This window comes from Ischnura elegans, chromosome 9, assembly GCF_921293095.1.
Source record: "Ischnura elegans chromosome 9, ioIscEleg1.1, whole genome shotgun sequence".
In the NCBI taxonomy this organism is placed as follows: domain Eukaryota; kingdom Metazoa; phylum Arthropoda; class Insecta; order Odonata; family Coenagrionidae; genus Ischnura; species Ischnura elegans.
This window is the reverse complement of record NC_060254.1, coordinates 114521801-114537364: the sequence shown is the minus strand read 5'-3', so window position 1 is coordinate 114537364 and position 15564 is coordinate 114521801. Positions and strand designations below refer to the sequence as shown.

General features: G+C 38.3%; 1 protein-coding gene across 9 annotated transcripts in view; it reads left to right on the top strand.

Annotated features, from left to right (window-relative positions):
* LOC124165089 (Golgi reassembly-stacking protein 1-like) overlaps nucleotides 1–15564 on the top strand; it is a 74382-nt gene that overhangs the window by 10749 nt on the left and 48069 nt on the right. For 7 of the 9 annotated variants that reach the window (XM_046542365.1, XM_046542362.1, XM_046542363.1 and 4 more), the window contains one exon: nucleotides 9050–9253. The exons of 1 other annotated variant lie outside the window; for it this stretch is intronic. In XM_046542365.1, the coding sequence (XP_046398321.1) occupies nucleotides 9065–9253 (189 nt within the window). In that variant the 5' untranslated portion in view covers nucleotides 9050–9064. Of the gene's footprint in view, nucleotides 1–6329; nucleotides 6429–9049; nucleotides 9254–15564 lie in introns of those variants that run through there. One more of the 9 variants, XM_046542364.1, reaches the window with a different exon arrangement.

Sequence of the window (15564 nt, the reverse complement as noted above, 5' to 3'; positions counted from 1 at the left end):
ATATAGGTACCCCTTTGAGTAGTTTTGGGGCTACCATCTTAAACTTTATACATAGGTCTGGTGCTAGCACACATGAGAAGTAAAATTTCTTTGTATTCAGTTATTTGTTCTATTGCCGATTGCATTCATTATTACAAAACGTATTTCAAGTATTTGGACAAGGATAACTATTTTTCTTATATAAACTAGAAATGTGCGAATAGTATCCGCGAATACTCGAATACTAAAAAGTATTCGATATTCGAGATCTCGAATACTTATGTCAAAGGTACCGTCTCGAATACCTCGAATACTTTGAATTTCGCGTCATTCACTGTCGCTCACACGTCGTTGGAAGTTGACTCGGAAAAATGAGGAGAACTCTAGTCGTTTAGTGCATCCAGCACCGTTTTAGGCAAGCTGACGAACTACATCAAATTCGCGGGTGAGAACGGTGAAAAGAGTTCGACGAGGGGAACCGAAATTGATCGGGTGAAAAAAATCCGAAAATCCTAGGTGTCCCCCATCAGGAGAACCTCAGTTCCGTGGGATAGCAACATTGGCGCATTTCCCACGATCCGCTATCCCCCTCCATTCAGCGTTCGCCCCACCCCCTCCGTGGATTTCCTCTTCCCCGAAATCAAACAAAAGGTCCCGGCTCGTGCAGGGATCGTATTATGAAGACCTCAGCTTCGAAAAAAAATATCAAGTCACCGGAAAATAATTGAATCACTTTTCACCTTTCCTTCTTTCTCCCCACTGACCATTTTCCTGCATCCATCTTTTGATAAAATGAGACGAGGTGTTTGCCATGTGTCCTTTGTGTCTAGTAACGACAGGCACTTATTTTGAATCTTCCCCAGGAGATGAATCTACCATAGGGAGGAACTCAGTGTCGTGGGATAGTGACATTGGCGCATTTCCCACGATCTGCTATCCCCCTCCATTCAGCATTCGCCTAACCCACTCTGACGATTTCCTCTTCTCCGAAATCAAACAAAAGATCCCAGCTCGCGCAGGGATCGTATTACGAAGACCTTAGCTTCGAAAAATATATCAAGTTACACGAGAACAATAAAAACGTGTCTCACGCCCCCCCCCCCTCTACTCGCCCACTGGCCTTTTCTGCTTACCTGCTTCGAAGTTCCCCATTTCTGGAGGTCAACCGCTGCATGAGTCATCTACTAGCCCAAACGTTTTCTAACAATGACTTTCGGCAATTGATATTACACTTTTATTGGACTGAAATATTAGTAATGTGCGCGTAATTTAAAAAATAAGACCAAACACGACATATTTCTGACTTAATTTAAGCATTTTATGCAGGAAAATAAATACCGGATAGATGAAGAAATACGACGGAGGCTTAGCGCTTTGGCGTAATGCTCAAATAGGGTGGTATCCTATTATTTTTGTATTGCCTAAATCGAAATATTAATACTCCTGGAGTACCTATTTCATGCTTTTAGTTTTATAAATCGATATCTATTTTTCGCGATTCAATTAAAAGTGAAAATTTTCAAGCACGCGAAAACGCGACAGGTAAGTATGACTGCCGGTAAAAACTCCGCGTGACGTTGTTCTGGTTCCCGCTGCCGCAAGTGAGGTGACCTTGGGGCGAGGCTCTGAGCGCTATTACGACGCAGAATGCTAACAGGTAGCCGAGTACCATGCTAGCTGGTAGCGCTTGGCTTAAATAAGGATTATTAATACCTTATCAAACGAAGAAAACTTTCCGACCTTAGCCAGTTTTAATAAGTGATTATTAGGACATGTTTCCCTGAGCTCTGTGCCTCATGCATGCATTGGTAACCTCAGACGATGTAAAACTCCTATCCTCTGGTGTAGAAACTAGGTCCCTGTGATGTCACGTGGAGTGGCATCGCATGGGCGCCAATCTGGCCTTTTTCAAATGAGGATAAAATTGACCATTGCCTTTGGTCTAAACCGGTATTTCTAGAACCAAATAATTTGTATATTATGAATACACCAATGGTGGGTAACGAATCACAATCATTGCGCTTCGTTTTCTTTAGTGAAGGAAACTACCCTATTGTTTACATAAAATTAAAATATTCCATTAATCAGCAATTGTCCTGATTGAATCCTTTGAAGGCAATCACAATTACTCGCCAAAATCTTGGGTTTCCTGCTGCATAGGCGACCTAGTCAAACATTTTCACATTCATCGTTTAGTATTCGAGGTATTCGAAATTCGAGGTATTCGAATATTCGAGCAATGATTAGATATTCGAATTCGATAGTCGAATTCGATATTCGAATTCGAGAAATCTACTATTCGACCCATCCCTAATATAAACGCATAATTACATACATAGAATATACAACATACCTTTTATTGTAAACTTTTTAACCCACCTTTCTTAGTAGAAACTCTACTTCCTCACACTTCATAAGCCATTTTTTTACGGTGGATGCAAATCCCTATCTTTTTTCCGAGTTTGCTACATTACTCGGCAACATGCTAAACAATTTAGGCCCTAAGTAATTGTATGACTGCCGATCCATTTCAGTCGTCGGCCTAGGTATATGGAAGTTTCTCCAAGCTCTAATGTCATAGTTTTGTGGTCGGGCCTTTTCACCACTACGGTTATAGAATATTCTAAGGACTTTATAAATGAATAAATGCCTTAGTGGGAGGACATCTAATTTTTTGAATAGAGGAAATGAGTGGCTTTTCCTATACGATCGTGTTATAACCCTGATAACCCTTTTTTGCGCCACTATCAATGGTTTAATGTTGATAAAATATGCTCCACCCCTGCAGGCTATTCCGTATTGCAATCTTGAATTAACGAGAGCATAATATACCATTTTTAACACTGATTCAGGGCATATGTATCTGAGGAAGTAGAATTTTCTTACAATAGAAATCATTTCTGATTTTAATTTATTTATGTGAGACTTCCATTTACAATTTTGGCCAAAATATATACCTAAATATTTTATGTGACTAACCTGTTCAATCAAAATACATTTATCACAGGAAGTAACATTATCTTTTATACAATTTGCACATTGATAGTATAGTTTACTTTTGCTTGAGGTAGATTTACTCATGCTGAACATTATACATTTCGTTTTTTCACTTAACAACATATAGTTAGCCGAAAACCACATATTGAGTGTTAATAGATCACTTTGTATGTGTTCATATAGATCATCAACACTATTAACAGAGTTACTTAGTGCAGTGTCATCTGCGAATGACGTTAATTGACCTTTAAACCTGCCAGCACATAAATTGTTTACATATATTAAAAACAGTATGGGTCCCAACACAGAACCCTGTGGCACACCACAGGTGAGTCGAATCTTTTCACTGTAGCAATTCTTGAGACGCACACATTGATCTCGATCACAAAGATAACTTTGAAACCAATCATATGCGGTTCCACGTATACCCACTTCCCATAATCGATTCATTAGCATGTTATGATTAATGCTGTCGAAGGCTTTGGTAATGTCTACAAATAAGCCAGCAACTCTACAGTTCTTATTCAGTCCGTCGTTCAGCTCTGAACAGAATTTTAATAATGCATCCTCTGTACTCTTACCACTCATAAATCCAAATTGGTTTTTATTGAAAAAACTATGCTGATTTAGAAATTTAAGAAGTCTGACTTTAACAACTTTTTCTATTATTTTAGCAAATACAGATAATAGGGATATTGGTCTGTAATTATTTACGTTCATTTTATCACCTTTTATAAAAATTGGTATCACTATTGCAGTTTTTAATTGTTTAGGAAATATTCCAGTATACATACTTAGATTAGCAATATGGGCAAGGACCTCCAAAATATTTGCATTTACTTCTTTTATAACTTGTGTAGAAATATTATCAACACCTTTAGATTTTTTAGACTTTAATTCCTTAATAATGCTGCTTATTTCTTTCGCATCAGTGGGAACAAAAACCAGTGAGTCAATTGAATTGGAGATTGGGAATATTTCTTTGTATTTATTCGTATTACTTTCAAAATAATTGTTCTGGGTCAATGCTTGAATTACTTTACTATAATGTGAACTAAATTTGTTTACAATGTCCTGGCACTTAGTGACAATGATACCATTACTAGTTCTAATTTTTACACAATTATTATTTCCTTGCTTTCCTCCCGTGAGTGAATCTAAAATGCGCCATTGAGCAGCGGTATTATTGACATTACTATCAAATAGGTCCCTGTAATACTTTTCTTTGCACTTTTTAATATCATATTTTAATCTTTCCGTGTACGATACGTAGTACCTATTTAGCTTTTCATTTTCAGGGTGTTTCCTCATTTTTTTATACAGAAAATTTCGCCTAGAAATTCTCCCGCACAAAGCGTAAGTCATCCATGGCCTCTTCATTCCTCCCGATCTGTTACTGTCTGACACGTATTCAGCCTTTTCAATGCAGCATTTAAATTTATTTATAAATGTTTCATAGGCTTCATTGACATTTTGTTGTGAATAAACATCATTCCAGTCGCATCTTAGCAAACTATTATTTAGATGGTTAAAGTTTATCCGGCAATGGCTTCGATAAACTCGTTCGTATATATTAATGGGTACATTAATATTTAAAGAACATGATACAGCATGATGGTCTGTTAAACCCCAATCGTCCGCTCTTCCCTCATACTTATAGTTATCTCTACTTGTGCAAAAAATGTGATCTATACATGTACCACCCGTTTTGCTAATTCTAGTTGGTACTCGAATAAGCTCATCCAGTCCATGACTAGCCATAAGGGTTCGATATCCAAAGGAAATATCGTTGGGTTGTAATATACATAAATTAATATCACCAATTACAATTAAATTCCTCTCACGAGAGATGGTTAATACATTCTCCAATTCACTCAAAAAATGTTCAACAGGGTTAAAATTAAGTCTATATACACCAATAATGCTTACACCAATACACCAATAATCCAAGAAGAATCATTTATCCCTACTGATATTTTAACCATATCAGCAGTTTTTTAATTCACCCAGATCAATAGAAAAAAACTCATAAGTATCTGCTACATATGCAATAACTCCTCCAGCCCTGTAGTTATTATTACACACATCAAAACTCCGATAGCCAGTTATTTGATACATAGATTCTTCAGTGTCATTGACCCAAATTTCTGTCAAAACTATTACAGCGGGTTTCATATCGAGATTAATTAGTTGAAATACAAATTTATCAAAATTAGCTCTTAGACTTCTTATATTTTGGTGCAAGACAAGGAACCTGCCACCATTAAATCCACTATCATTAACAGTACTCTGCATTTTGTTAGTAAAGATAGGTTGAAGACGTACATAACTCACTCACAGAATGCTTACAGTTTCTCCAGGTCATCAGAGGATTTCAGAGTGATTACTTCATCATTCTCCTTCTTCCTCATGAGTATTGTCCCATGCCTTAGCCATAAATATTTGTATCCCTTTTCTTTCTTCGCAAGACGCGCAGCAGCGAAGAGTCTCCTCCGACCTGGACTCAGGCTCTCGTTTATGTACACCGGAGTATCGGTCGTTAAGCCCAGGTGCCGTGTGGAGAAGGTCCTTTTCACTCGCCTCTTTTGAAGAATTTCTTCTTTTATATACCTACGGACGAATTTGACTATGATACCTCTCGTTCCGCCTTCGTGTCCCTTCTTTCCCAATCGGTGGCATGTGTTCACCATATCGTCGGTTATTTTAACACCAAGGGTGTCCCCGACACTTTTCACGATTTCTAAGGTATTTTCATTTGGTTGCTGGGGAATGCCATGTATTTCAAGGTCATTAACGCGAGAATATTGCTCTTGGTCGTCTAACCTCTTTTCTAATTCACTCACTCGAGATTTTAAGCCAACATTTTCTTGCCTAAGCAAGTCTATTGTCGCTAAATATTCAGTAATCTGCGTTGAGTTTTCTTGGAGCACTTTAATATTTTCATCTAATCTATTGTGCACAAACTCAATAGCCCTGTTCAAGTCCAATTTCATGCGTTTCCTGTCCTCTTTAGCTTCTTCTAGAAGGTTTATAATATGAGAGATACTAGCAGTGTCCGTATCCGCCAGTGGAACTACTGACATGCTCTTACGTTTTTCCGCAGCACAGGTAGGACAATGCCAACTTTGCTTTTCAGCGCTAATATACTCGATATCCTCTTTGGACAAGTGAACACAAGTAGCGTGACACTGGGTTTGACATTCACTGCAGGTAATCCTTAGCTGGCGCTTAAGAACACTCACATTACATACACTGCAATTAGCCATTTTAAACTGTGGTTTCCACTTAATATTAGTAACTCGAGGTTCTAAATTGAGTAGGAAGTTATCCTCGTAATTGAATGCACTTATACTCTGGACGCAACTGAACACATCACTGAGGCACCTACCTGTCTCGAGCGAAGCACCAGCCCACGTCTGTCTCGTGTGGAAGCTCTACCATGACTGTAATCAGTAAGTAATCAGTTTTGATATTGTCACCGCTAAAGTTGAGGAGTAAAAAATGTCCGTTTCTGTAGCAGCTTTACATTTTTTCTTTTTTTTTCTTCAATTTTCAAATACCCTGTTATATCATGTAGTAGATTTAAGGCCATAAGTAAACAAAGGACTTCTTAAATAATGTCAGGTTTGGTTTTAGAGTCATTGCTCAACACCTGCTTCTTAATTAGTATTCATTACTAGCAATACTTATAGGAATGTTGCCGTTCTACACTAGAAGGACCAGGATCGTATGGCTGCTTAGAACGAATATTAACCATCATTTTGATGGGTAGTTATTATGAAAAATATTTCTTCGTTGGTGCTAGAATTTATAGAATACCTCATCAAATATAACCTCTATCTTAATTTATCCATGCAACTGAGTAATTTTGTACAAATCATTTAACAATAAATGATTCTAAATGAACAGCAGTCACGTTGCTCCTGCTTCTCCTGCCCTAGCCTACCACACGCCTCTCGGTATGACTGACATGCTCCTTACTTCCATTCAAAATCTAGTAAGTAGTGTTAAATGTGTGTGCTAACTAAAACATCAAAATGGCTTGGCGTCATTTAGTGTACAAAGAGTCATCGTTTCACGTCGACTACCGTTCCTGAAAAACGTGACGATAAATGAAATGTTAATGGGAGTATAATATCCCATAAAAAAAACAATGTAAAAAGTGAATATCGGCTCCTAGACCTCACAATTCCTATGCGAAAAAATTTTAGCGTATCATATGTGGGGCATTTTTAACCATGGGAATGCCAAACCATGGCATAAATACGAGTTCATGTCTTCATCGACAACAGTAACAGCAGTGACGTAAATCCTCCTCCATTTTTGTATCTTCCCGCATTTGCTTTTTGGCTTAGCTCTGGTGTGCAGTCCAATGAATACTACTTCCACTACCAGACGCTACAGATGGTGCTCCGGAGCACCGGTCCATAGGCCCTACGTTCACTACGAGAATTTCTTTTCAGACCGGTCAGGAGCGAAATCAAATTGGTGTAAATGAACGAGGGCGGGCAAACTGGAAATCGAAAAGATGGTTTTAATTGCGAAGTGAGGTGGGCGGACATCGCCTGGGCATCTTCATGGCTGAAACATCGTCGTAGTAACTTCAGGAACCAAAATTATTGTGAACATTGTTCTTTTGGACATTTTCGTGGAAATTTCTCTGATGCTAAAATTTGCTAAAACAGTAATTGCAATTAACAATATACTCAGTTTTACACTTTGTTTAGACTGACTGTATTACCGCCCACGAAACGAACAACCTGCAATGCCTGCTATTTCGCCTTTTTTTCTCATGCGAAATTTAAAAGACTTGACGTTATCGCGAAGCGAAGGTGCGATAAACGAATGATGATCTCAAAATTTTCGTGACGTTATCGCGAAATGACATTAAACGGGGTGACGTACAACAAGGACTCACTCTATTTAAATAAATAAGAGATTGTAGCACTTTTCCACAAAAATGTTTTACCCTGTACAACACGTTTCAGCTCACAGAGCCATCATCTAGTACAATACCAGCTGATGTCTTGCACCACCACTTCCACCAGTAGAAGCCTGAATCTGTTGGACCTGTCATTTAGAGTAGTAATTTCTGGACTAAAAGACATTATTATAAAAAAAAAATAGAAACGCATTTTGACAGGTGTTGGTCTTCCAAGGTAGACAAGTGGTATAACTCCATTTCTCCGTGAAAACATTAAATTATATTTTAACAGAGTATGTACTATTAAAAATAAGCATAAGTCAGATAAAATGAAGACTACAGAAAAAAAAATTCTAGGCAATATGATAAAGTGAGTAGAGGTTAACAAGTAAAAAGGTATATGGTACTTTTTCATTTTTCACACAGTTTATTTAAGACGATTATAGGTGTCATTGCTGAGGCGACATCTTCGGGCTTTGCTCTCCGGCTGTGGCGCCATGCGCATGACCTGGACTGCTAGTCGCATAATATGCTTGGCAGTCCATACCACCTTGTCCGGTACAGTCCACAAATTTCCACAGAGGAGAATGACGCCTCGGTGGCTTAACTGGCTAAAGCACTCGGCCGGAAATCGAGGGATCTGGGTTCGAATCCCGGACAAGGCGGATGATTTTTTTCCTCTATGGATTTTCCGCACGATAACAAAAACGTTTGGCGGAGGAAGACGACAGTACACTGGGCAGTCGACGTGTGCATTGAAATGAAGGAAGGATACTCCTGCGGACGAGGAGGAGGAGAGAGCCCGGCAACGTACATTACCTTTTTAATTGTTTACAATGGATTTTCACAAATTTAAGCCTGAAACCATCAAGTTTTAATAGGGGTTGCCCACCAAAATGATTTTTCTGGACCTTCAAGTGTTTAACCCTTAGTCTGCTCCCATTGTCTATTGACGATTTAAACTAAGTTTGTACTCTCTGAGTTTGTAGGTGCTCAGAAGTTCGTCCTTTGACAAGTAGATGTCATGCGGACATCTTTTACTCCTCTTTCTATTTTTATTGCCCGCCAGGAACCCTTAGTAGCCTATTTCAGATTATTTGCGCAGTTAAAGGGTTAATAAAATAACTGGTGTGGTGACTGTTGTTGCAGGACCAGGACAATGAGATGCTGAAGGAGGCCTTGCGTGATGCAGTGGGGACAGAGGCGAAGATGTGCGTCTACAGCAGCAAGACGCAGAGTGTGCGTGAGGTCATCATGCGGCCTGGAGAGGGGTGGGGGGGACAGGGGCTGTTGGGCATCTCGATACGCTTCTGCTCTTTCGAGGGAGCCAATGAGAACGTTTGGCACGTGCTGGTAAGAATCAAACAACCAATTTCAGTTGATGCTTAATGATGCTTAATTTTATTAATCTTTAACACTTTGGGTGCTGGGTGAATATCACCAGGTCTTTACCCCAGTGCTGGCTATTTTTTTGCAATTTTCAAAGCGATGTTACAAAAAGAATTTTTAAGATATGCATGAGTGAATAGCATTAGTTTTAAGACCATACTTTTATCTTTTGAATTCATATTGAAATATTTTGTATATCATAATGCATAAAGAAACTGCAGAAGCTAAAAGAAAGCCTATATTTGTATTGTCAAAAAGTTGAAAAATCATTGTTTTTCATAAATTTATTTATAAAATAATCACAACACACTAATTGGAAATAGTAATTACCAATATTTGAAATTATAATAGTAGTGAACATTTAAAATGATAATAATCAATGTTTGAACAATAATAAAAATCAAATAATAGCTATATTGCAAAGTTCTTCCTTGTGTGGAAAAGCTGGAAGCATGGCTCTATGCAGAGACCAATCTTACATGTACTACACTGATAGGAGGTACTATCGTTTTCAAAAGTATGTAGACACCCACGAGCCCCACTTAACTGATGTGGTAGGGTCGGTAAAAACTTGGAAGGTTGGCACATGAGGTAGCCTGCATCTCTCGACAGTTCGCCAGCAATAGCCGACGAGGACGGACGCAGGGGCGATTGGGATAGCGGGACGGGAGTCAAACTGTCAAACCACAGGCGCAATAGCCCAAGCAGATGGAATACACCGAGGAAACTCACGTCCACGCACGCGTTTTGGCCGTCTGGAGAGTTTTCATTTGGGCTCCGTGGTGAGGTTGTTTCCTCTCTTTAGATTCATACTTGGAGTCACCGTGTACACTTAATGTTTATGTGGCTCCGTAGCTGAGTAGGATTACTTCACGCAAATTTGATGCACTGAAGTTATGGGGGGGATTCGAACCTGAGCCAATTGTATTTTTTTTATTTTGTGAAAGGTCAATTGATAACATCAACATAATAGTTTACTCAATAAAAAAATTACCACCAAATTTTTTAAGCGACTAATTTTTTTTTAAATAATGACTCAATCTGCCTTAACACATTTATTTCTAAGCAAGTTTATTCAAAGAGTGGAAATAAGCAGGGGAAGTGGCAGAGGTTGTAATTTGTCCTTGCTACTGTCGAATTTCCATTGATAAAAATCTGTACTCATATTGTGGACAATACTCAATAAATAGCCAGATACACTCGTGTGAAATTGGAATGATAGCCGTAGATCATGATGTTTGAAACTCTATCGATAACACTGATCAACCAAAAAATAATTTTTCCTATTCTAGCCACATGTTTGGCTAATCCTCTGGTATTTTTCGGGCTGATTCCGAAACTGGGCCCAGATGTTTTCTATCGCGTTGAGTTTTTTTTAGGGCAATCGGATTCAAAGGAGTTTAAGTAAATAAATAAAATAATGTGAAAAATGGGTACTCACTCGTAATTTTCTCGCATATTTAGCTTCTGACGAATCCCTTTTCAGTGTCCACCGCTAATCTGATAATATGTTTCTGAACTTTTCATGGTGCTGTTCGTGCATCAGTGAAATATTCTGGTGGAAACACATATCGTGTTGAGCACTAACGGCGTCAAGGTATGTAGGAAAAAAGTCCAGGTGTGAGCCAATGAAGTGATTTGTTTTGAATACGTAGAGCAGCCCATTTTTAACGCAATTTAATTACATTAACCACCAGATAGTGGTGATATTTAGCCATTCTCTTTCCTAGAAAACCTTCAAATGCATTTTTGAATGACTTCCACGAATTTTTTTTGTTGAACTCTTGTTGTCAAAATTCCGAATTCTTCAGCACTTCTTCAAAAAAAAATCTGTGGCCCAATAAAAAATCCTTCTATTATCTTTTTTTTCACTGATTTTTAGGACATTTGTTTCAAATATGTAAAACCTGCACCACTTTTACACATATCTTTTACTAAATTTTTAAAAATCCCTAATTTAATACTTAGAGGTAGCAAAATAATGTTTTTAGGATCGTAAAAAGATGAAAAGGACATTTTTGAATCCAGTGACGAGTGCTTACGTTATAGCCAATCTTTTTTCAAGCAATGATTTTTTCTGTCTCTGCTATCCCAATCGCGGAAGAAGCAATAATATTTTGGTGCAGTGAAACTGTATGCCTAGTAAAATACAGCTACTTCTAATTTTCCACAAATTTTGGGTACTGAAAAATTTACTGCCTATTCTGGTAAGATTCTTTTATGTCGGTTCCATGAGCTAATGCTTTGGAGGGAAGTTCAATTCCATTATGTTAAAAAACAGCCTTTAAATGACGTTAAAGGAATCAATGAACTGAATGATCATCTGTGTTATATTCAAAACTAAGAGTACCCATAACAGAGAGAACATCATTGCAAAACTTAAATTTTGTTATCATGAGAAAAAATTATTTGAATTCGTCATTGAGAGGTGGATGCATAGAAATTTTTGTATTTGGATCCAGCAAATTCCAACCCATCAATTGTGATCTTAAGATTTCTCTCTGCTTTTTAGACAAATTTAAGTTGCGCAATAGATCACTTAAATACTCTTTTGTCATAAAATGAGGTGTATCAGAAATGTTTGGTCCGAAAATTGGGTCTTTCGAGTTTTCGAATCCATAATTCTCAGATACTTTCTGAATATTCGCTAAGATCAACATTTTGTGTGGTTCCACCACTGGTAAATTTTTCAAGTGTGGGGTTGATTCTAGGTTGTTTGGATCTTTTACAGTGCGTTTTGACTGCGGTGTTATTCCTTTAATTTCTGTTTCACAAAAATAGATTTCAGAAATATGATCCTTAGCTTCCCGTCGAATCATGAGGACGGAAAAATTCATATGACATTTTCCATCAGTCCAACCAGTCTTTCACACCTGCTACATATCACAGAAGACTCCGATCCTGTATCCTGGTCACCCAACGGACAGTCATAATAAAGTCTAAAACACTGTCTCAAAAAGGTAATATTCCTCCTTTTAGCCTTCGAAGTAATTTCACCGCACACGTAGTAAAAGTAATCGTGGTAGTTCACGCACTGTTTAGGCCCATTCCCCCTTTTAAAAATGTCTGCCAAAAAAGTATGGCTTGTAAATTTTTTCAAATGGTGTTTTGTGATTGTCTACTTGTAGGGAACCAATGAAAAAAATTCAGGATAATTAAAAATGCTGAACAACATGGCCTCGGTGATTTGAAACGGACTGACCCCATGATGAAAGCTAAGACACTTCATAACGATTACAATGTAATAAGCTGACATTTCCTGCGAGCAGCAAATTTCTAAAACCGTCTGCAGATGAAAAACACACGTCTTTACGCGCCGACAGTCACATACTTATTTGGAGTGGAAGCTGATTATGCATTGCATCAAAAAAAACGATAGGTTACTGCAAGTTTAATTATATATTTTGTTGGGACAGGAAGGCATGCTCTCGTAGGACAACATGTTATGACAGGAAATTATTATTTTTACCTGTTCATGCTATTATGATATATAAATGAAATAAATTACTACTTTTGTAAAAGAAAAAACATACATTCAGCTGTCCCAATGAAACTAGACGTGATGGAAATAATCCCTGCCCAGATTCCAAATCAGCCAAAAAATACATCTGAGATCATCCAACGACGCGTCCTGGAGACGTCGCGACGTCTCCAGGACAAAATCTTTGTTCACCAGTGTGGGAAGTTATGTAATTAAAAGCAACAATGCTTTTCTTCCAATAGGAGTGCGAAATACAAATATATCCAAGGATTAAGTTGAAGTAAATTGATACATGAAATCTTTCTCCCTTAAAAAAGGACGAAAGGGTAATTGTGTGACCTCGGCTAGGGCCCATGATAGGGGGTCCTCCACCGGAAGATTTTGGGAAATCGCACGCCTACAAATGGATTTTGACGCTATTCTGGCTCTTAAAATTTAGATTCAAGTTAATAAAAAGTATCAATTTTGTAAATAAAAATACTAAGAAAAATGAAAATTACATAGCTTAAAAATTTAGATAGGTGTGATGGTTCTATTATCTATTTAGAATATTTGTACCTAAAAACCGCACTGAAATATAAAAATCCTCCAGAATAACTTTCGAATAACCCTTTCAAAAAGCATAAGGTTCTCTTTTATCTTCTAAAACCTTTATTTCATTATTTTTTTACAAACTTTGCATGCCGATTAAGCTGTAAATAAAGCTGTAGATAAAAATAATCTAAGCTTAGAATTTTATAATTGTTAAAAATAATTTGATATTAATCGACCTTTCACAAAATAAAAAAGTCATTTGGTTCGGATTCGAATACCTCCCGATAACTTCAGTGTATCATATGCACGTGAAGTAATCCTACTCAGCTACGGAATCACATAAACATTCCGTGTTCACGGTGAGTCCAAATATGAATCTGAAGAGAGGAAATCCTCGCCATGGAGCTCGCAAGAAAACACTTCGAAGGCCCAACATGAGCGTGGACGTGAGTTTCCTCAGCGAATTCTATCCGCTAGGGCATTTCAGCCTGTAGTTTGACTCCTTTCTCGCTAGCCCGGTCGCCCCCACGTCAGTCCTCGTTGGCTATTGCTGGCGTACCGGTGAGAGATGCAGGCTAACTTATGTGCCAACCTTCTAAGTTTTTATCGACCCTACCACATAAGTTAAGTGGGGCTCGTGGGTGTCTACATACTTTTGAAAACGATAGTACATTTTCTGGCAGCTTTCCCAGTCGTTTTTCGCCCTTTCTCGGAGCACACCCTACACCTCTTTCGAGCCTTCTTTTGTCCTGATGGTGCGGGAATTTTTTCAATGAAATGCTTTTCAGATATTCTAGTTATCTTGGCTCTGGCGTTTTCAATGGGCGATTCGTCTTCCAATGTAACTAACTCCGAACAAATTTTTTGCGTAAAATAGGTGACTGCAACGGATTTTTGGCTTAACTGATTGTACATGATTGTGGCATTTGTCACTGCCATAACTATTAGGTGGAATGCCAGCTTACGCCACCACTTCACTGATCGATGATCCAGGGCACCGTAACTCATTAGTTGATCAATTAGATCTACACCAAATTTTTTCTTGTTATAGTGTATTACTATCGCAGGTTTAGTTTTCTCCCTTCCTCTGCGATCTTTGAAAGTGATCATGTCACTTGTATGTCGAGTGGAGAGCAGAAACACATCACGTTTGTCTTTCCAACGCTGGACTAATATATTTTCATGTCGCGCGAAAACATGCTATCCATGAGATAGGCGAGCATTTTTTATCGCCAATGGAATCCCCACCCTATTTTTCATGATAGTACCTACTAATCCCGTTTGAAGGCTTTCCAATTCACGGGCCAGGGCTTGTGTAAAATCGGTCTGTATATAATGTGTGACCCTTTTTAGCAAGCGTTGCCAAAAGTCTCTTGACTATAGCCAATCCAGAGTTTTCCTGGCCATGAAACACATCCACATTCCAAACAAAACCACTGCTTGCTTCTGGGAGCATGTACACTTTGTAGCAAAACCTACCACGAAAGGGACAAATTCCTTCATCTACAGTTATATCCTCCGCAGGTTGGTAGGATTTTTGAAATTTATTTTGAAAATCCTCGAGCAATGGACGCACTTTGAATAGGGGGTCGTGACGGTCTACGCGTTTTTCAATGAATAATTGGTTGTCCGCAAGATGGAAATTTCCTAAGATTGCAAGTAATCTATCTCTAGAAAAAACACCAGGACAGAAGCCACACGCCAAGACGGGATCAGTACTCCAATGATCATGGATACGAGGACGTTTGCTAAAGCTGATGTGCATTATAACGGCAAGAAACTTTTTTACGTCACCTTGAGTCACTGTTTTCCAGGATTGCAATCTGCTTTTTGCGGATAGTAAGTTCCATCTCCTCAGTTTTGCAATTCTTTGCCTTGCATATAAGTTCGTATGTTCCTTGATACAATTTATCAAATCAATGTCGAAAAATGTTCAAAAAATCATCATCTCACTTGAACTATTTAGCCCAGTACATATTTGATTTCACACCATAGTCACCAGTGAAGATTACATACTTCAAAGATGGAAAGATTATCGTTAGAATAGAGGCTCGAAAAGTAGCTAAGTTCCATATCCTAAATAAAAACCTTGGGAAGTGCGTCAATATCACTCCAAATATCTCCCGGGCCCGCTCCTCTGTTAGTTGACCGTCTTCCTCTAGGTGCACCCCTACGATTGCACATTGTTTTTTGAGCTTCTCCTCGCTTACTTAGCTGTTGCACCATTTCTGGTTCATTCAAACCTTCAGACTCTGAAATA